The following is a 25,862-nucleotide window of genomic DNA, read 5'->3' as shown; positions in this document are numbered from 1 at the left end:
GTGTTTAACATGGGATATCACTGTACAATCTTTTCTTTCATACATTCCATAGGAAAACTCACAGAAACTATCAGCAGATACATAATATGCACATCCCAAGGACAATTTTCGGTCTGATATTGATGAACTTGGGAATTCCACGAATGGAGAGATATGTTGCAAGAAGATTAGATAATAGGCCATTGGAGAAATGGCCCAGACTGGCTAGGAAGGGTTCATGGGGAATGGTTGAAGGATCAAGAATAGCTTTTCATCGAAAGAATTCTAGCTAGAAGTGATAAAATTGGGCATCCTTAAGACCTTGAGCTAGTACAAGTCTCAGCAGACAGGGTATCCTAAGTATTTAAATTAATTTACACACACACACACACACACACACACACACACACACACACATTTACCCTTTCAACAGCACATTCAACCACCTATCCATCTATTCACAATCTATCCATCCATCAATCTACCCAACCATGTATCCATCCATCCACCTACTCACTATCCCTTCCATCTGTCCTTCCTTCCTTCCTTCCTTCCTTCCTTCCTTCCTTCCTTCCTTCCTTCCTTCCTTCCTTCCCTTTCCTCCATCTACCATCAAACATTTATTCACTCACAAATCCTTCTTTCCTTCTATATACTATTCTTCCAGTACCAAATATGCACACACACTATACTCTAAGATTTGTGATAAGTTCTAGGAGTACAAAGATGAGTTAGACCTGATACTTCTTGAAGACTCATGGTCCAGGTAGAGGAGCAACTTCCCTACAACATACCATTCATGGATGTGGGCACAACATGAGGCCTCCCAGATCTATCCCAAGGGAAGGATAACGGTAAGATTTTGTGGCAGTGAATAAAGACCTTGAACGGAGACACCTAAAATGTAAAACACCAGGTCTGGTGAAATGGAGGGGTAGATGGGTAGCAAGGAAACTTCTAGCAGAGAGGAGAGCCTAGAAAAGGCACAGGCAGGATGACAGGTTGTGAGGCATTGCTGGAGAGCAACACTCTGGGCTTGGAACTGTAACTGATTTTCCCAAGTTAGAGGTGGTCCACATCTCAGGAACCTAGGGAATGGGTGGGTGGGATTGTTAGGAGGGGCCTTGTGGATAAAAGTACGCCCAGATCAACAGAAGTATCAACAGTTTAATTGAGAGAGTTTGGTAATGGTTTCATTAGGTCTTGACAGGTCCTCTAAGCAATGCAAAGCAAGCAGGGCAGACTGAAGATGGCAAGAAATTCGGCTATGTGTGGTACATGGTGGAGCCGGGCTTGCCCTATCCCAAGAGCAGCACACCAACACTTATGAAATACACCAATACCAGCGTGGAAGCACGAGACCCCCTACTGCCATAGAGATAGTAGAGCACTTGTCAGAGGGAGGTGGCAGAGAGGGATGTGGTGTGGACTCTGAGCTGAGGATCCTCTCCACGTTGTGATGGGGTAGGAGGGGCCGAGAGAAAAGAGCAGCAGGACAGGCAGACAGATAGACAGACAGACAGACAGACAGACAGACAGACAGACAGACAGACAGACAGACTGGGGTGGGGGAACCAAGGTGTGAGGATCTGAGAGCTCCTAGTCTCTTGGTGTCTGTAAAGTGGTGGAAAGAATTATCTACTTTCCACAGGGTCAAGGTCCTCCAATACTTCTTCCTGATGTTTTTCTGCACTTGACCCTGGATTTTTTTGGAACTGGGGGGAAAAAAAAACAACCCAAACCATACATGTTTTAGCACATAGGTGCTCGGATGAGTTCTCTGAGGGGTGTGGTTCGTAATAATTTAATTAGCCCAGCTTTTTTCGGAAAAAAAGTGTTAATTAGTTTTTGCTTAAAATATACCATCTTGATAACCTCTCCTTCTCCACTTGTTTCCCCTGAGTGAAGCCCCAATTTTCCATCCACACCCTGCAGCAAGTCCCAACCTGGGTACCACTGTTATTATTACAAGGAAAGAAAGTTAAAAAAATAGCTTGTACAGTCATGGATTATGAGATGTGCTGAATATAATTCTTGTATATCCAAGAGATGGAGAAGGTAGAGGCCAGGATTCCACAAACTGTCACTTGCAAGGAGCAGCCTCTGGCGGATATGAGACCCCATGTCCACTACCCTAGTCCCACTCCCGGAGAGCTAGGGAGATGGGTGTTGAACACAAGATGGAGGGTATAAGGTGTGGCCAGGGCATCTCAGACAGACGGGAAGAGCTCTCGCCAGGTGAGTCCATCGCCCCGAGACTTGTCTAGCCACCTGCCGCAGGAGAAGATTGTGGCCACTCCAGTACTAGTGTTGGTGACCTCCACCTTCTCCACCAGCCAGCCTGAGTAGTAGCCGCTGCTGTCGTGTTCCAGCCGAACCTTGCGCAGCTCTCCCAACTCTAACGTCTCCAGAAAGAAGCGGTCTGTACTGCCCCTCTCGAAGAGGTTGCGCATTTTCTGTTTCAGTTCGCGCTTGCCCGTGTCCCCATTTGCGCCAAAGATGGTCACAAAGACGTTGGCATCAGTACCCGCTCCTGGTTCGTAGCCTGTCGTCACGATGACCTCGTACTTGACTGGCACCAGGCTCTGGATCTTACTGGCGAAGCTCTCTGTCGTTTTCGTAACCTCAAATACCTTGAAGTACTTCCTCTTCCGCTTGAGGGGGATGAGGCAATCACAGTTAAAGAAGTACCTGATAGAGGGAATAAAGAGCACACAGGAATCAGCTTTGGGGACACGGGCAGAGGGTCCTCATTCACCCAAGATACCGAAGCCGGATGCCCTATTCTTCCAGTTGCTCCTTGTTTCTTCTAATTCCTTTCTAATTCTTCATACTCCACTTGAAATCCGTAACTCAAACCTGTTGGTCCTATCTTTCAAATGCACCTAGAATGGGCCTGTCTGTCCCTCCACCCCTAGCATCTACCCATGCGCTCCACTTTGGTCCAAATTGCCATCCTCTTCTACCTAGAGAATATTAGGGACCAGCTAACTGGCCTCTGCGCTTCTTGCTTCCTAGGTTTGGCATAAACAATTGCTATGGTTTCTTCCCAATCCAAATTGCTAATTTCCTACCCACGGGAGACCAGCACAAGATGGAGCCCATTTTCATTCTATCATGGAGGGGAGAGGGATGTGTGAGGTCCCACATCTTCGAAACATTTATAGGCAGTTAACCACTGCTGGGGCGGGGGCGGGGTGCAGCAGTGCCAATAAAGTCCGATTTAGAGGCAGTTAATGGTTCAGAACGGGAGGGTCTCACGAAGCCCCGCCCCTCTCTGAGAATAGTGAGGCTCTATCCTGAAGGAGAATCATTTTCTCCGGTTATTCAGTGGTTTATAACTTTCCTATGCTCCACTAAGTAAGCCCAATTAAACTCGCTGGCTCACTAGTCTAGACGAGGATGGAATTATTTCTTTGTTCTTTGCTGTTGGTTTCCTATCTGGGGTGAATAGCTGTTTGCTCCTCTCCCCAGAACAAGTTCCCACAACACTAATAAGTTAGCAGATTCTGAAATAAGCAGTCCTGGTGCTAATGACTTCAGGAATGCAGTGCTGGAAAAGGGTGCCCAGAGGTGAGTACACCAGGGGTGGGTGGAGAGCAGCTATCCTAAGAGGCGCTCTACAGAAGCAGGGGAAGAACCGAGCCAGCTTCTGAAGATCCCTGCTGGGTCACCTGCCCGGTCTAGAGCAAAGCCCCCCACCCCCACCCCGTTTGCACCCTGGGAACCCACAGCAAGTGTCACAGAACTAGACTGAAACACAGTTGGCAGAAAACCTCTAGATAAGATAGAGGAAGAAACTGTGACTTAAAATCACACGGGGCTCTCACAGGGGAAATTTAATATGAGCCAGAGTCCCCATTGTACACACAGAAAGAGGACCAGCCCTTGCCTTTCACCCTGGAGTAGCCTGCCCAAGGCAGGACCTGCATCTGCTGTGCCTACAGAAGAGCCTCCCAAAGGAAGGTTTTATGCTGGCATCCTACGGCTTTGCGAATACACACATGACAGGCCCAGCACACATGCCAAGCATCTGTCTAAGTGAGAGCCTTGTGGCAACACCAGCACACCTGCCCTAGGTGGACCAGAATACACAGAGGCAGTCCTATGTCTGTGACCCACACCTGAAATGACCAGTCCCAATGCCCTTCCTCCATGACTACTCCAGGGAGTCTTCACATAGGCAGAGTCAGCACCACATTCTTTAAGGGACTGATTGCACAGGTTGTTGTGGGATTAAGACTCTCCTTGCCTCAGTTTCCTGTGTGTGTGTTTGTATGTGTTCTCTTTTTTGAGTCAGGCTGGCACTCAGTTGGCCTTCAGACCTCAGCATCTGGCTGCCTGTTTTCCCAGGACTTGCAAGCATAACATAAGGAACCATATCAGGCTTCTCCTGGGAGCCGAGCTCAGGGCCTCGTGCTTGCATGACAAGCACTCACCGACAGCCGCCATCTCCCAGCCCGGCTGCTCCCCTTACCACCTTCTCTTTGACGTCTATGTTCACTTGGAGCGGCCATATCTTCTTCCTTTGCCTTCTGCTCTCTTTGCCTTTCTCTCCTGTGTGCTCTCTGTGGCTCTAATGCTAATTTCAGGCACTACTCTGCTTCTCTACCTCCCTCTCTACCTGAAGTAACGAATATCTTAGGACACGACAGTCTACCCGCTTCTTATTTCCCTCAAACTATTTACACTGAAGGCTGACCACTTTCATTTAACTACTACTGTGTTTTCGTAAGTCTATGTATTGTTTATAGTGACGGATGAAAAGAGCAGTCTATTCCTGGGGCAAAGCTGGAGAGCAAGTGCACAGACGAGGGTTTCAGCCACACCCAGGTCAGTGAGGATAAATGATCTTTCCACAACTTACCACTACCTGGATGTTTGAAATACTGAGACTGAATAAATATACATAATTAAAAGTAAGATTAAAAGCATCTAACTTACAAGTTGGTGCACAAAACCTGATGCAGAAATACAAGAAATATATATAATAAATATGTATATTTATAATATATTATATATTTATAAAAATATATTTATAATATATATATTTATAAAAAATTAAAACAATGCAATCCCCAAATATCACTAATTCCGCCATGAAAGACTACAGTGCAAATGGGAGAGAAGTAATCATAGGTAATACTTCAAAACGATTGTAAGGATGTTGCACCAAATCAGAGAGAACTGGAAGAAATCTCAGAATAACCACAAAGGAAACACAAAGCAAATAAACGAAAGAAGGTGACACGGTATCATCACCAGAGGGAAATACTATGAAGAAGAAGAAGAAGAAGAAGAAGAAGAAGAAGAAGAAGAAGAAGAAGAAGAAGAAGAGGAAGAGGAAGAGGAAGAGGAAGAGGAAGAGGAAGAGGAAGAGGAAGAGGAAGAGGAAGAGGAAGAAGAGGAAGAGGAGGAGGAGGAGGAGGAGGAGGAGGAGGAGGAGGAAGAGGAAGAGGAAGAGGAAGAATAGGAGGAGGAGGAGGAGGAGGAGGAGGAGGAGGAGGAGGAATGAAAAGCTCAATAAGGGGAAAGCCCTGTGGACGGCCTCCCAGATAGAATAAATTAAGTGGAAGACAGAATACTGGGGCTAGAAGACAAAGTAGACAAAAAGAAACATACTGAGAGTCACAAAGATAAAGTAATGAGAAAGCACAATGGACCACTCGAGGCCTATGAGATGCCATAAAAGACATAAGGGTAGAAGATGGAGAAGTTCACACTAAAGGCATAGAAATTATGTTCAGTAAAAGCACAGCAGATATCTCAAGCATAGAGAAAGTGGTGACCAACCAGACCCAAGAGACATCGAGAATCCCAGACACATGGGCCCAGAAAACAAATCCCCACACCAAACTCTAAATCAAGCATTAAGACAACAGAGATGACGTTGAGAGCAAGCAAAGATGAAGGGCCAAGTCACACAAGAAGGCGGCTTCATCAGCGTAACAGCAGACTTCCCACCAGAAACTCTAAGACCCAGGAGGGCGTGGAGCTCTACGGATCCTCAAGCTCTGACAGACAGTAACTACTGACCCCGATTACTCTGCTTGGCAAAATCACTCTTCAGAGTTTTAAGAGAAAGAAGAACTTTTCATGATAGAATTTTTTAAAAAAATCATGATTATTAAACCACAACTACAGAGGATATTTGAAGGAGTCTATCTACTTTGTGAACGGAACAACCACAAAGTCACAGGAAAGGCTAAACTGCACTTGAATGGCAAGCATATAATCAAATAAGGAAGGGGAGCAACAAATGTTACAAAATGACAAGATGACAGTCAGTGCGAAGCTCTCCACAATACCTGTGAATATTATGATCCTGATCCTCTAATTAAAAGACACAGACAAGTAGATTGGATTTAAAAGTGGGGCCCATCTAGTTATCTCTTATAAGGAACCCATTTCACTGGGGAAAGATGAGCACAGCTTTAAAGATGGAATGTGAGGGAATAGAAAGCAATATTCCACAGGAATGGAGCTAGACAGCAAGCAGGCATGGTGATATCACTAGCTGACAAAACAGGCATCAAAACAAAGTTAGTCGGAAGAGATAAGGAGGGTCCTGTCATATAGATGAAGGGAACAGTCCACTAAGAGGATATCGTAACGGTAAACTATATGTACTGAGTATTGTCACGTAACCTTATAAAACAAACACTAACGGATGCAAAGGCACAGACTTAACCCCTACACAATAATAGCACCGCACTCTCACGATAAACAGGACACGCGACAAACAGAACCAAATTAACAAAGCACTCCAAAGGAACATCACAGTCAAGATCAAACGGACTTAGCAGACACCCTCAGACTATTCCACCCAAACATTGCAGAATACACCCTTCTCAGAATCCCATGTAGCTTCCTTCCCTAGAACAGATGACATTTGAGGACACTAAAGAAGATCTCTAAGAATACAAGAAAATTCAAGTGATTTCTTATATCCTATCTTTTAAAAAAATTTTTGAGATTATAATTTAATTGCAACACTTCTAGCTTTCCTTTGCTTTCTCCAAACCATACCATAGACCCCTCCCCCACTGTCCTCCATTATGTCTTATGTTATTGCAACAGATAAAGTCCCCCACTGTCCTCCATTATGTCTTATGTTACTGCAACAGATAAAGTCAGCACACCAGGAGAGGCAATCGAGCAAAACTCGTGGGGGTTGAACAATACACCACTGAGTTATGAATGAGCCAGTGAGGGGATCAAGAGGGTCATTTAAAAATTCTATGACTAATGGAAATAAAAACACAACATACTAGAACCTGTGGAGCATGAACTAGAACCTGTGGAGTGTGATGAAATCACTACTGGGATATCCATATCTCTAAATGCTTACGTTCAAAAACATTAGAGAGGTTTCAAACGCAAAGCTTAAGGATGTACCTTAAGGGCCTGGGAGAAACGGAAAGAAGTAATAAGATTAAGGCAGAAATGAATGAAGACCAAAAGAATAACACAGAGAATCAACAAAATAAGGAGTGGGTTTTTCAAAAAAAAATAATAAACAAGATCGATAAACCAGTAGTCAAACTAAACAACCAAAAGAGAAGACCCAAATCAATAAGCTTAGATATCAAAAAGGAGACATTACAATAATACCAATGAAATTGAGATCATTAAGGCGGACTTTAAAAACTTCTATTTGAGCTTGTAAGATAGCTGGGTGGTAAGGGTGCTTGCTCACAAGTCTGACAACCCGAGTTCGGTATCTGGAACTCACATGGTGGAAAGGGAGAGCCAACTTCCACAAGTTGTCCTTCAAACTCAGAGAGAGAGAGAGAGAGAGAGAGAGAGAGAGAGAGAGAGAGAGAGAGAGAGAGTCTGAAAACAGGACAGAACAGATATATTTCTAGACACACCAACATACAAATATTAGACCTAGATATATAAACAACTTAAATAGATGCATCACAGACCCTGAGATTGAAGCATAAATGTAAAGATTCCCAGACTCAGATGGACTCACTGGTAAATTCCACCAGACACATCAAGAAGAACGAAGATGGATGTTCCTCAATGTAGTCCGAAACCCAGAAAGGAAAGAGATACTACCAAACTGATTTTAAGATGGTAGAACTACCTTGAAGTTAAATAAGGATACACAGGTAAGGACAGACAGATAGACAGACAGACAGACAGACAGACAGACACACACACACACACACACACACACACACACACACACACACCAATCTCCCTGATGAACGTAGGCAAACTACCTATAAACTGTATTCAATCATACATCAAAAAAAAAAAATGCACAATGACAAGCCGGACTTGATTCTAGGGAGGGAAAGAGTTTAACATCAGAAATCAATAGATGCAATACATCACCTTATAGATTCAAGGACAGAAGTCACACCATCATCTCTATGATTGCAGAAGAGATTTTTCTGACAAAATCCAGAATCTCTTCATAATAAAACCCCAGAAGAAACTAAGACTAGAACAATACAACAGGGATCATCTATGGCAAACTTATATTTAACTTTGCATTAAATAGGGGAAATTCAAGGCATTCCCGCTAAAATCAGGAACAAGATGAGAGTACCCAGCTTCCCTATGCTTACTCCATATAGTTTCTCAAGTCTCGGTCAGAGCACTCACACAAGAGAAAGAGCCAAAAGGAACACAGACACACATGAAAGGAAGAAATTAAACCGCTCAGATTTGCAGATATGACATTGCACATTAACGACACTGAAGACCCTGGTGGGACGTTCAGAACTGATAAACTGTCAGCAAAGGAGCACAACAAAAGAGAATCAGCTGAAGACCTCCACAACGAGAAGTATAAAAGACCGAGGTGAAGGCAACGGAAGACAGAAAGACCTCCCGTCCATGCTCATGGAGCAGCAGAATTAATTTAGTGAAAATGCATAGCGATTCATGGCAACCCCATCCAATCCCAATGACGTTCTTCACAAAAATAGGAAAACGAATCTTAAAATGAATACAAAAGCATACAGAAAGTTCTGGGTTGCACAAAACCATCCAGAGCAGAACGGACAATGCTGGAGGTATACTTAGAACCACTTTCAAGTTATAGTTCAGAGCCGTAGCAACAAAAAGTAGCACAATTCCCACAGAAAAACAGTAGTGGGAAAGATTAAAGGACCCATACTGAAAGTCACATCTGTAGACACCTAATTTTATTTATTTATTTTTACCAAGATACCAAATAACATACATTGAAGAACAAGCAGGCTTTTCAGAAAATTATGCTAGGGAGACTGCATATTATTCATATGTAGAAGAATGATGTTAGACTCTCGTCTAACCCTATACATAATAATCTCAAATGGATGAAACCTTAATACGAGACCTAAAACTCTGATACTTTTAGGGACAGCAGGAGGAGGCTTTCAAGATACAAGCAAAGGTAGAGACTTTCTCAAAAGGAGAAAACTCCGGAACAAGTACCAAGAATTGGGGAATGAGATCATATGGGCTCAAAGTTGTAGAGCATGCTCAGTCCCTGGGCCCAATGCTGCCACCCGCATGGTGGCTCCATTCCAGGTGACCTGAAATTCTCTCCAGACCTCTGTGGGCACCAGGCATGCATGTGTGCACACACATACAAACATGCAGCCAAAACACTCATACATATAAAATAAATACGTCTAAAAGCAATTAAAAGCACTGGAAAGGAAAGGATCTGCAGAAAGAAGCGACAGAGCATAGGATGGGAGAAAATCTTTGTTACTTGTCCATCTGCCAGAGGATTAGTATCCAGATCATATAAAGAACTTCAGAAAAACTAACTTCCAAATGAGTAACGGCCTAGCCAATACACCAGGTCTTAAAAGACAAGGTAAAAATGGCTCAGAAATATAGGAAATGTTTAGCATTCTTAGCCTTCAGGGAAACACAATCGAGACTACAGAGAGTCCACATCGCTCTGGTCAGAATGACTATTGGGAAGAAACCAAACAGCAACCCAAGCTTGGGAGAATGTCGGACAAGGGGGAACTTTCTACACTGCTGGTGGGGTGTAAGCTGTCCAGCCACTATGAAAGTCAGTATAGGGTTCCTGAACAAACTGCAAACAGGCATTGCTCCTCCTGGGTATAAACCTCAAGGATTCTAAGTCAGTGCTCCATAGCCGCCCCTGCTTACAGCACCACTGTACATGGTAGCCACGTTATGAAATCAGCGCAGGTACCTGCCTACACGAATGGATCAAAGAGTCCATGTACACACAATGAAGTTTTACTCAGCCACAAAGGAAAGGGGAAACTGTCGTTTTCTGGAAAACGGACGCAGCTACAAGTCATCGTGTTGAGGAAATCAGCCAAAGTACAAACGACAAAAAAAAAAAAAAATCACATTTTCTGTCATTTAGAGAGCCTTGTTTTTTTTTTAATAGACATATAAAATCAGTTAGGTGCATTTATGAGAACAGGAAGATGGGAAGACAGGGACTACCAGACAGGACACAGGGTGAGGGGAAGAGAGCAGAGATGCTAAAACTTCGTGGTATACTTGAAATAAAACTGACTTTACCAAGCCTAATTAGATGTGAATAAAGAATTAAAGATGTCTTTACACCTGCTCAGTTATTTCATGTGTCTGTACTTGGGTTTGGCAAGCAGCTGCCACAGCACACGTGTGGAGACCAGACAATGGCTTGTGAGGGTCAGCTCTCTCTTTCCACCAAGTGTGCATCAAACTAAGGTTTAGCAGGCTTGGTGGCCAGCACCTTTTACCTGCTGAGTCAACTCTGGCCCCTGATGCCAATAAGGAAACTTTAATTAGAAAGAAAAGAAGAAAGAAAATTTGAAGGGAAAATAATGAAGGTGCCTCCCAGACAATTTTTGTTCTGTTTTGCGATCTCTCCTCCACAGATTTGTCACTTGGTGCACTTGAATTTCTTTTTTCTTCTTTAAATACCAGAATATCTTCAAAGGAGATGTATATTCATTGTTCAGTTTAAAATTATTTTAAAATGTGTTTTTGCCCAGATTTGGTAATATTCATCGTTGGATATAAATGCACAAATTGTATGTTCACATGCATGGATTTCCAAGTGTGCTCTCTGTCTTCCTTTCTGTTTGGCTGTGACTCTTACTCTCTGGCTCCTACTTCAGCACCCCATCTTACCTTAGATAACCCACATAACAGCCGAGGGTGCAGCCTGCCAGACTTCCTCCCTTCCACCCTCTGAGAGACCCACGTACACACAGACGTATGGGGATGTCAGTGCTCTCTTTTCTGAGCAGCAGCATAGTACGAAACGTGTTTTCCTGCATCTCGCTTTCCTCGCTTCAGGATACTTCCTGGGAGCTGCTCCAAGTCATCTGGTGCACATTTAGATCATTATTTTAAATGGAGAGAAAGAATTCCTTGGTGCAGATACAAGGACAAGTTAACTAATAGGCAGAGCTACAAACACAGCCCATGGCGTGAGACTCGAAGCCAGTGGGGTCGAGGCTGTGGCTGTATGTGGGGGAGGGGCCTATAAGACTAAAGATGAAAACGGTGAACTGAAAAGAAATGAGCTGGCTTGAAACCCAGGCATAGCATAGTCACCCTTCTGCGAACGCCGCGACCATAAGGGATTGGGAAAGTGCAGAGGAGAGCGAGCATCTCGCAGTGCTCACAGTGCTGCTCGGATGGGCAGGGCCTCAGGGAGACTTTGCTGTCTTTTACACCACTTTAGGGTCTTATTTGAATTTTGTAGTGATTATCTATTGGATAAACTATTTTGATAAAACAGCCCCCCCCCCCCCCCCACACACACACACGGAACCTTGGATTCCAAGGTGATGATGCACAGGAAAGTCAAAGAAAGTCAAGAAGCCTGAGGATGCGGCACGATGATAGAATGCTTATGTAGAACATGTGTGGTCCTAGGTTCTATCTCCCATATAAAGAATATACTAGATACATGCATATATATATATACATCATACATACATCATACATATATCATACATAAATCATACATACATATACAGAGAGAGAGAGAGAGAGAGAGAGAGAGAGAGAGAGAGAGATTACCCTATACAGAGGGATAATGCATTTCTGAGCTGCCATAGGTTATGAAATAAAAAGCCTAGTGCCAGGTGTGGATACTCTCCTTCCAGTGTTGGTAAGGACCCATGAAGTCCCAAACAATATAAGCCGATATTCTTCTTCTTTATTCAGTGGAAGAAGGAAGGAAGGAAGAAAAGGAAGGAAGGAGTGAGGGAAGGAGGGAAGGAGAGAGAGAAGGAAGAAGTGATGGAGGGAGAGAGAAGGAAGGAGTGAGTGAAGGAGGGAAGGAGAGAGAAGGAAGGAAGGGAGGAAGGAAGGGAGGGAAGGAGGGAGGGAGGGAGGGAGGAAGGGCTCCAATATCACCACTATGCACCTTTCTTGCTGTTCGAATAAGGAAATCTCCTTGCCTGAGAAGCAGGAGACACCCAAGGTCACCCAGTCTAACCCCGTTTCTGCTTGTTGACATGTAGTTCAGATAGCACTGGCACAGTGCTTCTCAACCTGCAGGCTGAGACCCCTTTGGGGCAATTGACCAGCCCTTCCACAGGGGCCACCTAGGACCACAGGAAAACACAGGCATTTATACTACAATTCATAACAGTAGCACAACTAAAGCCTTGAAGGGGCAACAAAAATAATTTTATGGCTGGGGTCACCGAAACATGGGTTATCTATGAGTGGGTCATGGCATTAAGGTAGAGAACTACTGCTCTGGCACATGACAGCTACCTCTTCCTGTCCTGACTTCTAGGCTTACACTCATGACTAGGGTCACCTTGGCCTCGAAGGACACACATTGTCTTCTCACACACGCATGGTGGGAGTTCCCACTGCACCCCGGGGCTTGGCTCTATACATACACATTGCCATATTCCATCTCGGTGATGGTGATCGTCTTGACGTGCCAGACAAGCTCTCTCTTGGGAATGAACCGGTCCTCCCTGGCCAGGTGGCCCACACAGAGGGAGGCGATGTCTCCCAAGAAGATGCTGTCAAACTCAAAGGTGTCTGTGGTCCCCCTACAGGAAACAAAGGTGTGATCAATGAACTGCCCATGTCTGTTGATGCAGTAGGCATTTAGTAAAAGCCTACAGTATTCCAGAGTGGTACGGAAGGCAGGATTTGGTATCAACCTAGCATCCCTTGAGGGATTCAGGCTATTTTAAATCAAGATGATGACAGTGAAAAGCTCTGCCAGCCACCTGCTCCTAGAACGTGAATGGCAATGTCACCGAGCAGGCTGGAACTTAGAAGAAGGGAAAGAGTTGGGTTTGGAGCTGCAGAGGGAGAAGGAGGAGAACCTTCTAATAGAGACCCATTTTTGAAAAATCTTACAAGTCAGGTATTGGGGAATCTATTTGGATGGAATTTGAATCCATGAGGGCATAGCAACGGGAAGGCAGGGCAAGGGCTGTCTCTGGTGGTCTGTCGGTACAAGTCGATGAAACTCAGACTCTGTCCTTGTGGAAGGAGCATTGGAATAAAAGGTTGTGGTAAACAGGATGGGGTATCCTACCAAGTCTGTGTGTTGAAACGTAATACCATGGGACGGAGTTTGGAGCTGGGTCTTTGCACGGTGGTTAGGCAATGATGGGAGAGCCTTTGTGAATGGGAACTTATAAAACAAGCTCGGGGGGGGGGGGCTCCTGCAGCTTTCTGCTGCATGCGGACACTGTGAGAGGACCTCATCTGAGAACCCGAGGCAAGTGTCACCAGACACTAGATCTGCCATCAGCCTCGAGAACATGGGAAAGAGATTTCAGTTGTCCCTAAGCTACTGTTTCATATGGCAGCTTGAATGGGCTAAGATAAAGGAGGTTGAGTAGGGGGATGTAGAGATCTTGTAGTTCTAGTGGGAACAGAGGTGATGTGGACACAGCCAGAGGCCTCCCAGAACAAACAGGGAGAAAGCTCTGGGTTGGGATGTGGGATAATACTTTCAGGGGAATCACATGACCCAGCACACAGTAGGTACTCAACTGGCCCACTTGTAGACCTCTCAGAGAGGGTCTCTGGCTTGCCCTGCCCACCATCCATTCCACTGAGCACCCTTCTTCTTACTTCCGAAAGGCTCTCTGTCTGGAAGAATTTTCCACAAGGAACTCCTTGGATCTGTTCTTCCTGCCCTCCAGTATGAGCCAGACGTTCTCTCTGGTTTCGCCCCCGTTGCCTGTTTCTATGACAATCTCGTAGGCTGCAGGGAGGAGGTGGGAGAGGGTCAGCAGCAGGAAGCAGCCACCTGTTACCAGCCAGTCCCTCCCTCAGGGACTTTTCTCTGGCCTTCGGCCACAGTCTGGGTTTAGGAATCAGGTTAGCCTTGCTAAGATCCAGGCACTGTAAGCGAAGCTGGTGACTCCAGGACAACAGCCTCCTGGCTGGCACATACAGGAATGTAGCAGCCGTACAGAAGGAGGAAGGGGGGAGGGATGAGCTCTCAAGAGATGTTAGGGTCTGTCTCTCACAGCTGCATGTGCCACTAAACTGAAATGCAGTATAGAAACCACATGCCCAGAAGATGATGGAAGAGAGGCAGGCCTGGCTACAGAAAGCACAGTGCAAAGACCCAGCAGGCTAAAGGTCCTAGGGAGCCTTGAACTTGCTCTAGCACACAGCCCCACTCCACCATCAGCCTCACAGTCATCCCTGCCTCATTCCCTCTGGCGTGACTATGTTGGTACCTCTCCAGCCACCTTCATCTAAGGGGTGCCAAGTGTCAGGAGTACCAGGCTGGTGACTAGAATTCCCTTTCCAGCCTCAGACATCTAGCCCAGCCCTGACCATCCATCCATAAGACAGAATGCAATAGCTTTGAAGTAAGGGCCAGGCTGCTGCTGGATAGGAGCAGAGCTGACTTCATGCCTCTGCCTGTCTCAGCTCCCAGAACTCGCTCTCTTTCTGTCTCCAGCCTCTGATATTCTAGTTCCTGTGTTCCTGCCTGTTTGGAGCTCTGCCATGTTCCTTCTCTCCACCTGAACATCGCCCCTCCCTCCTCACCTCTGTGTGCTTGTGTCTATAGCATCTTAGAGATGCTACGCCAGTGCCCCAATTAAAGAGGTGGCCTGGTTCCTTGCCACTTCCTGTCTGCCTCACCTCGGCTATTTCCTCTTATTCTCATCATCTTCAAACACTCTATATAATCTCATTTATTCATTATTGTCCATCATACCTCCTCCCCTGTCCTAAGTGAGCGCAGGCTCCACAAAAGTGAGTATGTTCATGACTAAATTCCAAACTGCCAAAGGACAGGGACATGGTGAGCCCTCAGTAAAAGAAAAATATTTTGATTAACTCATTTCCATTTTATGTTTACGCATGTCTATGTACCATGTATGTGCAGTGCCGGAGAATTCTAGAAGAGGATGCCAGATCCTGAAGTTAAAGATGGGTGTGAGCCACCATAGGAATGATGGAAACAGGACTTGAGCCTTCTGCAGGAGCAGCACGTGCTCTTAATTATTGACCCATGTCTTTAGGCCTGCCACCCTCATGTCAGTAAATAGTCACTGAAGGAAGGAATAAATAGCTAAGTACTGGTTGGTTTTGTGTGCCAACTTGACTCAAGCTGGAGTTATCACAGAGAAAGGAGCCTCCCTTGAGGAAATTCCTCCATGAGATCCAGCTGTAAGGCATTTTCTCAATTAGTGATCAAGTGGAGGGCCCATTGTGGGTGGTGCCATCCCTGAGCTGGTAGTCTTGGGTTCTATAAGAAAGCAAGCTGAACAAGCCAGGGGAAGCAAGCCAGTAAGTAACATCCCTCCATGGCCTCTGCATCAGCTCCTACTTCCTGACCTGAGTTCCAGTCCTGACTTCCTTTGGTGATGAACAGCAGTGTGAAAGTGTACATTGAAAAAAACCCCTTCCTCCCCAACTTGCTTCTTGGTCATGATGTTTTGTGCAGGAATACAATACAAACCCTGACTGAGGCATGGACCAATCACAGGGAGCCTCATGAGGAGAGAAGCCCTGAGTTTGTCATTGGAAGACAGCTGTGATGCAATTAGCAGAGGTTGGAGGGCGATTCTCAGTCAGAGGGAAAGATGGGAGAGGGACACAGAGGATGCATGATGTCATCCAGCTCAGGGATGGAGCCAGCACACAGGAGTGCACATTAGAGGTTTGTCTGTGTTGGTCCTTCAGCATGCAGAATAAACAGATGGGCAGTCTTCAGACGAGCACATGGCAGTCATGGAACAACGACAGGGGAGGACAGTATGCTTCTGGTTGGCACCAAACATTTTACTGCCCCCCTTTGTCAGGGCCCTTACATACTGGGGAGTTCTCTATCACATGCTGGGGTGAACTGAGAGCTGCTCCCCAGGGATATGCTCTTTCCCCTTCCTTAGAGGTTAGTCAGTAAGGATTCATGTTGGTGCAGCCAGCAGCCCTCTCCCTGGGATTCAGGGAAAACTAAAGTAAGTTAACATACTGGGAAAATTGAGCTGACACCATTGGCACCTCTGCAGACAGCAAACTTGGAGCCAGGGCCACCTCAGGTTTCCAAGTTCTGCAAGGCAGTATATTTCCTGCATCCAGCAATGGTATGGTTTTCAGGCATGCACCACCAAGACCCCTAACCATTCCTGGAAGCTCCTTCTTGACCCTGTTGGAACTATCAAAGGATGGAGGCTTCAAGAACATACATGTGAGGAGGTATTCTACCATCCGGTGGAGCAGTGAGTGTTCCATCCCCAGGGACTGGCCAGCAGTGGGATGTGCTGGAGCTAGACAGTGCAAGGCAGTGGACAAAGCAAACCCACCTAAAGGGTGTAAAGAGAAGTGGATAGGAAAATGAAGGGCTGGGAAGGAAAAGGTATCCTCCAGCGGAGAGTTGTGTGTTTATGTGCACTTCTGCACGCAATCTCACTGTGTGAACCAGACTCTGGCAAAGCTGCAATCCAATGCCTGAAGGCTCAGACGTGAGGACGACATATGAAGGCCACCTTTAGAGTCAGCTGTCGAGGTGGAGGCTTGCAAGATGGCTGGAGCACCTTCTAGGAGTGCTTCAGATAATTGGAGAGGAAGCCTGGAAACAGGATGCTGGCTGATAGGGGCAACTGATAGATCTGCAGTGCCAGCCAGGCCCAACAAGGAAAGGGCACCCTAGAGCCCAGCAGTGGGCCTGGCATAACCTTTCTGAATCTTTGCTTTCCTTACCTTAAGGATGCAGAGGTGTGAAATGAACCTTGCTTTCTCCTTAGGGTGGATGTGGGGCTTCCGGGGCTGACAGAGACTGTGGTGTTGACTGCTTTCACTCATATGAGGATTTGTTCATGACTTGGGGGGGGGTCTGTTTCCCAGGTGCCCTTGCATCTGGTACAGCCATGAGACTAGTTCTCCCAAACAAAATGCAGGTTGAGGTGATGAGATCCCAAGGGAGGACTGTCTAGCTTCCATTTTGTGAGGAATGTGGAAGCCACAGCTTAGAGACAGAAGAAGACACAAGTGCAGAGATCTTGGGCCCCTAAATCACACTGGAAAACATCTGACCTTCCTTCCACATTGGACTATGCACTGCAGAAGCAAGAAACAAACTGTGGTGCCAAGATGCTGAGGTATATGTGTGTGTGTGTGTGTGTGTGTGTGTGTGTGTGTGTGTGTGCACGCACCTTAACAACGGGTGTTGAAAAATCCCTTCTTCAACCAGGCTCTGCCTTCTGAGCCTTGCTCTAATCCACTGGGCCCAGACACTGGCCTGGGTATTGAAGAATTATCTTCTAAAGCTTTGGTGTTCCTTCACCTCAGGAACTGCCCACGAATCTCTTCTCTGAATCCTCCATTGGAGGCAGTAGCTATCAGGACCCCTGCTCTCCCTGACTTCTGTTTCTAGAAACTCTGGATTGGCCTCCATCAACACAGGCATCAGCTGGAACACTCTACGACATAAAAGTAGCCTGAGGTTGGGCGTGGTGGCGCACGCCTTTAGTCCCAGCACTCGGGAGGCAGAGGCAGGCAGATTTCTGAGTTCGAGGCCAGCCTGGTCTACAAAGTGAGCTCCAGGACAGCCAGAGCTATACAGAGAAACCCTGTCTCGAAAAAAAAAGTAGCCCGAGAGACCTTCACAGCCGCCTTGCCCAGCCGAGCCTGCCCTTGGGTCAGGGCAAGCCTGGCCACAGTGGGTTTTCCTTCATGAGTATTGGTGATTCAAGGCTATGAGTGTCTTAGCAGTTCTAAGAATTCACTGTTAGTGGGTTTACTGAGGAATCTCATCTGCAGCCACACAGAGGCATCCATCTTTCCCAGTCCATTCCCTACCTCCTTAAGCCAGCCCTCCCTCAACTAGACGAGTCAGCCCCTTGTCATGCGGGCTCGGTCCACACCGTCCTGCTACGTACTGGTCTCTTCCAGCTCATCACGGATCTCGTTGTTGGCACATGCGAAGTCTCGGAGTGTTTGTCTGTCACCTTCGCTCTTGGACAGCCAGCAGTCACACTGGAATCGGAAGGTCTCGTCACGGGAGTTGTCCTTCACATCAACGTAGCTCAGGTGCCATCCAGGAAATATCCCTGTGGAAGAGAGCGATTAGAGTGGAAAGTGCACCCCCTCCCTGTTGAGACCTCTCTCCTTCCATCCACAGCTGTGTGACCCTGGACAAGTTTATTGTCCTCTCTGTGGTCTGGTATCCTTGTTGATGAAGCAACCAGTTGGGTAGGTGGTTTTAAGGACTCCTCCAATTTGAGGAACACAGGGGTCTTTGCAAAATGCTTAGAGTTCTCATGCATGATATTTCAGTTGTGAGCTCCAAGATACTGTACTGCTTTCCCCTTGCAAACTTTCCCACTGGGGAATCATCCAACAGGGACCAAAAGCCTTATTGCTTCCACTGGATTCACGATGAGGCTTTTCTAGACCTAAGCCCCTTAGCTGAAGGATGGCTTCCTGACCTGTGTCCACCAAGCTCTTGTCAATGATCGTTTGGCATCATTTCGGGTATCAGCTCCACCAGGAAGCCTTCCCTGGTGTTCCCCACCACTCTAGACGCTTATTCAGGAATGAATTCCTGAATTTCCAATTTCAGAACTTCAGATTGACATTGCTATTATTTACACGTGTGAATAATACACCAAGTTTGTTTCCCTAGGGCTCAGCCGTAGACCTGGCAGACCATGATTGCTCAATGAATGCTGAACAAATAAATATGGTTTGTGTTGGGGTTCTTGGCTGAACTGTTTAGCAGTCTTGAAGGGCCTAGAAGCTGCCGCTTCTTGGGGTGTGTTCCTGAATTTGACACATCTTGGGCTGATCATGAGCACAGATCTGCTTGGTTGTAACTGGCAGGGCTTTTCTCAGAAGGGTCCCTACCACAGCAGAGCTGGCAATGTGGGTTTGCTGTGACAGCTGCGTATGACGTACACTGCTTCCGCCACACAAACTCCTCGAGAATGTGGAGCATCATGGGTCCCTCAGAGAGAGCAGCCCCAGTGCTCTGGCAGGCTAAATGGTAATGTTCTACTCATAACATGTCTGTGAGGCAGTCTAACACAGCACACAGAGGGCCACACAAGCAGCACACAGCTGGCTGTCACTCACATACCACCCTCTCTCAGGCCACCCAGAACTCCAGAGACAGTTCCACTGTCCTGACAAAGTCTTTCTCTCAGGTCAAATCAAAGCAACAACTCTAGAAATCCTGCCTCAGCTCCCAATATTACATAAAAGAGTTATAGATCCCGGGTGCTACTGCCAAGTTCATGGTTGGGATAGATATGTTAACACTTTTATCCCAACTGGACCATAAACTAAAGAATAAACATGGAGGGACCCATGACGCTGGCCTCATATATGGCAGAGGATGGCCTTGTTGGACATCAGTGGGAGGAAAGGCCCTCAGGCCTGAGAGTGTTCAATGCCCCAGTGTAGGGGAATGCCAGGGCGGGAAGATGGGAATGGGTGAGTGGGGGAGCAACCACATAGAGGCAGGAAGAGGGAGGGGGTGAGATAATGGATTTCCAGAGGAGAGACTTGAAAGGGGAAAACATTTGAAATGTAAATAAAGAAACTATCTAAAAAAATAAAATTAAAAGAAATAAAAAAATTGCTTGAGAGTTTCATATACAAATATAAAGTGCTTTGATTGAGCCCATCTGCATTCTGTCAATTACGACCACTCTAGTACCCCTCTTCACATTCTGAGACACATCTCCCTCTCACCTTTATGGCCTTTCTTAAACCCACTGAGCATGCTTAGTGCTGCTGCCATGCAAATGGGTGTGGGTCCATGCGCTGGAACACAGGTAGCCTGATCAGGGGCTGAATGTGAAGCTAACCGAGTCTCTCTCCCCTAGCACCCACCAATAACTAACAGCCCTGGAGTACTAAGCCCCTCCCAATCCACACTGGGGTCTTGGCTGGCTTGCTCTTGTATGGGTCTTATGCACAAAACCACATCCACTGTGAGTTCATGTGCAATATCCCTATCACGTGCATAAGATCCACAGAAGTCTTCTATTACCTCTGCTTCTTACAATCCCATTCTTCACCTTCTGTGGCAATCCCTGAGCCCTGGAGGTAGTGGTGTGGCCTAGCTGTCACATTAATTTTGGGGACTCTGCATTTTCTATGCACTGTGTCTGGTTGTGAGTCTCTGAATTAATCAGCATGTCCTGTAAAAAAAAGATGCTTCTCATATGAAGGGTGAGAGATATACTAATCTATTGGTATAAAGGCAAATATTTAGGGGGGGGCAATTTAATATTATGTCCATTAAGCTAAATTTGCCTCTAGGACCTATGACCTGCCCAGCCATGGGTTCTTGGCCCAGTATCACAGTTCTGCCTTGTGGAGTAAGTAGATCTTAAATATAATCATACAGTCATTGATTATCTTCAAGATACTTGTGTCACTATTGTAGTGATGGGCACACCAAGCCAGAGAAGTCATTGTCATATCTTACAGCTGGGTAAGACTGGGGCTGACTTTTCTATTCCAGCACAGCACCTTCTGATACTATAAAAACTCGCCATCAGGGAAGAAGGCTCCAAGTTAGTACTAGCTTGATCTCTCTGAGCCTTAAAAGACTCAATGTATCTTCAAAGTAGGGTCTTAGCATCAAATTAGCAATGGCAATAGCTTGTACTGTTTGAGGGGTTTATGGGACTTCCTACTGACCAACAATTTGAATTGGAAGTAACACACACCTGGTACTTGTCTTTTGCTTCCTAGCCTATAACATCTGGAAAGGCATTACTCTCCTGTGCCAGGTAACTCTCTTATCTGTTGCATATCTATTTTAAGGAGCTTCTACAACTGTTGGTTTCCATAAGGTTTTTTCAAAGGTCTTTGGTGTTGGCTGTATTTCTTGGGTTTTGTGAAATCAGAAATCTTTGCTGGGGAAGCAAACAGTGAGAGGGTGAAACACTTCTGTTGTGTTACACAGCAGCGAGGTGAGTTAGTTTATCCATGGCTGTTACACAGCAGCGGGGTGAGTTACTTTATTTATGGACTTGCTTTTGTACTTGATAAATCTTTTTTTTCAGTTTCCTGAAAATTAGGGCCAGTCCCATCTGCAAGTTTTACAGGGTGACTACATCAGAGACAGTCCCTGGTAGCACCACGAGATTGATCCCAGAGCTTAGCAAGCCTCCACGCGTGCTGAATGGAAATGTTGGGATGAGATGGTCAGAGCCTTTCTCTCAAGGCTTCTCCTTAGAACAGAAAGGAAGCAGCAAGTGGGGAAGAAAAGACACACAGTTGATTGTGATGAAAGAGATCCAAATGTAAGAGATGCCGGGCTGTCCCTTGCCTGTCGTGAATGTGTGTGTGTGTGTGTGTGTGTGTGTGTGTGTGTGTGTGTGTGTGTGTGTTGTCTTACTCCATACCCAATTCCCCTTTCCAGTTAGAATTCAGCAATGCAACTCTTTCCACGAAACAACAGACAAACCCCAACCCTCTTTACATAAAAGGCACCTTGCATTCTCTGCAGTTTTCCTGTCCTTCTTTGGAAACGAAGAGTGTGACTGACGGAGACTAACTTAACCGCTTGTGCTACTCAAGTCTTACCCAACGTGAAAGTGGAAACAGGCAGCCTTGGGCAGTCTGATGTCGCCCAGATTCACTGGTGAACACAAGATGAGAGACAGGCTCATAGGTACAGCATGCCTACCCAAGGGCCAGCATTTGCTGTCGGGTGGATCAACAGGGAGCCACCTGAAACCAGTTGTTAAAGAACTCACTTTGTCTGGGTTTGGTTGTTGTTTAAGGGTTGGATTCCTGGGTGGGGCTGTCTCTGGATGTGTTTCCTTTCGTCTCAGCTCCGAACTTCATCTCTGTAACTCCTTCCATGGGTATTTTGTTCCCCATTACATATGCCAGCAAGATTTTGCTGACAGGACCCTGATATAGCTGTCTCTTGTGAGGCTATGCCAGTGTCTGGCAAATACAGAAGTGGATGCTCACAGTCATCTATTGGATGGAACACAGGACCCCCAATGAAAGAGCTAGAGAAAGTACCCAAGGAGCTAAAGGGGTCTGCAACACGGTAGGAAGAACAACAATATGAACTAACCAGTACCCTCCCCCCCCCAGAGCTTGTGTCTCTAGTTGCATATGTAGCAGAGGATGGCCTAGTAGGCCATCAATGTGAGGAGAGACCCTTGGTCTTGCAAAGATTATATGCCCCAGTACAGGGGAATGCCAGGGCCAAGAAGCAGGAATGGGTGGGTTGGAGAGCAGGGCAGGGGGAGGGTATAGGGGACTTTCGGGATAGCATTTGAAATGGAAATGAAGAAAATATCTAATAAAAATTGTTTTGGGAAAAAAAAGGAAACCTTAGTTGTAGAGAATAGTCACAGGAAAAAAAACTCACTTTGTGCAAACTCACGCTGTGTTTCCTTTGGTGTTCCCATGCTCTTGCATACAGAATGCAAAGGCTCCACACAGTTACCGCAGTCGAAGGCCGCATGTCTCATTATCTATTAGACCTGCACAGATCCCAAGCTGCTTACCTGGTCCCTGCTGCTGGAAAGCTACCAAACTCCTCAGACGTTTGCTCCCGAGCACCGTGCTCTTAGAAACACACTGTGTATCATGGTGATCTTTAAAAGTCACAAATCATATTTTGCCATATCAACCCTCTAGTGGCTTCCCATCTAGCTAAGAAAAACCCACAGGCTGCTCTCTTGGAGAAGCGCATCATAGATCGGCACCAGGTTCCACTTCTCTACTTGGACTCCAAGCTATTCACAACCTCACTTGCTATGTCCGACCTACTGAACCTTGATTAACAGTCTGTCTCCGCACTGTCTGAACTGATGAGGCCAGGCTCTAGCTGCCGATGCTGCCTCATTGCTGAGGTCTCTGGGACGGTGCTGTTTATAGGATGTCCTCAGGTTTCAATACTTGCGTTCAGTCTCCAGGTACTCCATCGCTTGATCTGAAATTGCATTATTGTATATTTTTGGCCTGTCTCTGTCAATGAAGTGATAACCCTCTGAGATCAAGAGACTGGCCTCGCCTGGTATATAATAATAATAATAATAATAATAATAATAATAATAATAATAATGTATAAAATATAAAAATAATTTTAAAATAAAACTATTGTAATTATTACTATTATTATTGCACGCCCGAGTCTACACCAAACATGAAGAGGAAAGAAGGGGAACTGAGTGTTGGTGTAGCTTTAGAACAGGAATTTAGAGCCTTGCCTAGGAGGAATGGCCTGTCCCAGCACTACTGATTAGTATATTCTGAATGACCTAAATTCGCTTTCAGTAAAAGGCCTAGAGACTCTAAACTGCCCTGGAGTCCCAGTATCCCAGACAGGAGGTGACAGGCTGAATGAGGGGGAGGTTGGCAGCAGTTTGGACTTCCTTAGGTGACTCACTGCCCACGAGTCCAATGCCTTTCCACATCTGGTGGGATGAAGGGCTCGGTGCTTCCTTTAGCCCGTTTCAATCGGCCGTGGTGAAATGGATTCATTAGGCATCCATTCGGCGTCTCCTTTCTCCTCATGATACCTCCATGCCATTCTCCCGTGCTCAGTCCCTACCTGTTCTCTGCACAACATGGCTCTCACTGCCTCCGAGCCTCTCTGAGGCTCCCATGCCCACAGGGTCCCTTGTGCAGGTGTCTTAGTCACTTTGATCGTCACTATGACCCAGAGACCTGACAGGAATGACTTATGGAAGGAAGAGTTAATCTGGACTCACTGCTTCAGGGGATAGGATACTCCCAGCAAGGACTGCATGGTGGGGTTCACACAGCAGGAAAGTGTAGTAGACTCTCATGTGCTGATAGACCCAGGGGAAAAAATGACAGCAGCCCCTATTTCTTCCAGCCAGGTCCCACATCCTAAAGGCTCTACAGCCTTCAAACTGCTAACTGGAGGGTCTTTAAAATTTAAGCCCTTGGGATTGTTTCAGATTTAAACCATAACATGTCTGTTCTGCTGGCCATGAGCCCTGATATCCAGAGAATTCTCTGTGCTGAGGTTGTAACTATGCCTTAACTCTTTTAAGACTATTTTTATATTTGAGTCTGACTTCTCCAACTTCAGGGTGTCTTACGACCTCTTAATTATATTACTTAGTATTCAATGATCATAGAAGTGATAAATTATTTTCACTATCAAAAAGTCAACTGTCAGTATTTTTATCCAGCGCAAACCATTGAGATTCTTCTCAGGTAGAAAGATTCGCTTCACCAAGCAACACCTTCCCTAAAAATAACCCACAAGAAGTTAAAAGCCCATATGGGTGACTCACATTTCCTCAGCAAGATCATAGATGGTTTGAAGTGAGCTACAGAGCCGTCAGAGAGCCCTGGATATGGAAGAATACAAGACTCTCCCTATTGTCTTTTCAAAATATGCACAAGGACCTCATCAGAGCCTGTCCCAGGAAATGCCCTGGGATTTGGCAGATATGAATTTGTATCTCAGTGTTATCTGTATAAGTGAACACACTGTAGCATTCCTATGATGATTTCTGAGGTCCTTCTTATTTCTATGGACTTACATTATTCAAACAACTGTCAATCATTTTGCAGTTAAAAATTCTTTGCTAAGCAGAGTATTCATTTAACCAGAGGAAACAAGAAAAGCAAGATGGATTAGAAAATAAACATGATTACAATTTGTTCAGTACTCTAAAAGCTATCTGGGTAATTAAAATTAAGTAGAGTAATTAATCATTTATCTTGATTTTCTTCTTCAAACTGTATTTTGTGGCAAGCAAATAGCCACAGGGACAATTTTTTAAAAAGAAAATCCATAGCTGGTAAGTGGGTAGGAAATGATAGAGTTATAGCATCAGAGTGTAATCCTAATTGGTCATCATCAGATGAAGCCGTTAGATAGTTATGAAGGAAATTCACAACGGAGCAACTAGTTTCATAAGTGCTAAATCCAGAATTTGATATCAGCACTAGTGGGAGCAAGACTTCTTCCTATCTACCACCATAGCAATACACAGCATTTCTTCAATATTCAGTACACTCTCCTGTGTACCACATATTCATTTATAAGTAAGCTTACCTACTACATACCCTGGAAAAGTGTGTTATACAGTAAAAATGGAATTGTTGTGACATGTGATGGTGATGGTGTGGTTTTACAGAAAAAAAAAGGCCAATTCCAAAGGAGAAACATACTAAGTGTGAGCATGTTTGGAGTGAGGTGGCCCCAAACTTAGGATTTAGCTTCATATTCTCTGGCAATCAGAGAGGAACATAAAGTCAAGAAGTTAAGTTGATGTGGTAAGGCGCAATCATTTTTGAACCAAGGTGGCAGACAGGTGAGAGCTGATGTTGCGTTCTCTTCATTTTTCTGCATTTTCAAAAGTTTTCGCTAGATTAAGCACACTTCCAGAAGGTCATTTTTTAAAAAAAACAATTTAACACTCCCCCAAGCAGATCCAGGGATGAGACGAACACTATGATTTAAGTTAGCT

The 25,862-nt window shown here is 45.5% G+C and overlaps 1 protein-coding gene across 2 annotated transcripts in view; it reads right to left on the bottom strand.

Annotated features, from left to right (window-relative positions):
* Positions 1-1,126: 1,126 nt before the first annotated feature.
* Positions 1,127-25,862, bottom strand: part of Loxhd1 (lipoxygenase homology domains 1) — a 161,275-nt gene continuing 136,539 nt past the window's right edge. For both annotated transcript variants that reach the window (NM_172834.3, XM_006526434.1), the window contains 4 exons: positions 18,306-18,476; positions 14,035-14,167; positions 12,834-12,992; positions 1,127-2,670 (listed from right to left, as the gene is read on the bottom strand). In NM_172834.3, coding sequence (NP_766422.2) covers positions 2,190-2,670; positions 12,834-12,992; positions 14,035-14,167; positions 18,306-18,476 — 944 coding nt within the window. In that variant the 3' untranslated portion in view covers positions 1,127-2,189. The remainder of the gene's footprint in view (positions 2,671-12,833; positions 12,993-14,034; positions 14,168-18,305; positions 18,477-25,862) is intronic.

This window comes from Mus musculus, chromosome 18 (assembly GCF_000001635.26).
Source record: "Mus musculus strain C57BL/6J chromosome 18, GRCm38.p6 C57BL/6J".
Taxonomy (NCBI): Eukaryota; Metazoa; Chordata; class Mammalia; order Rodentia; family Muridae; genus Mus; species Mus musculus.
Note: the sequence above shows the minus strand (reverse complement) of the source record. Positions and strands in the feature narration are given on the sequence as shown.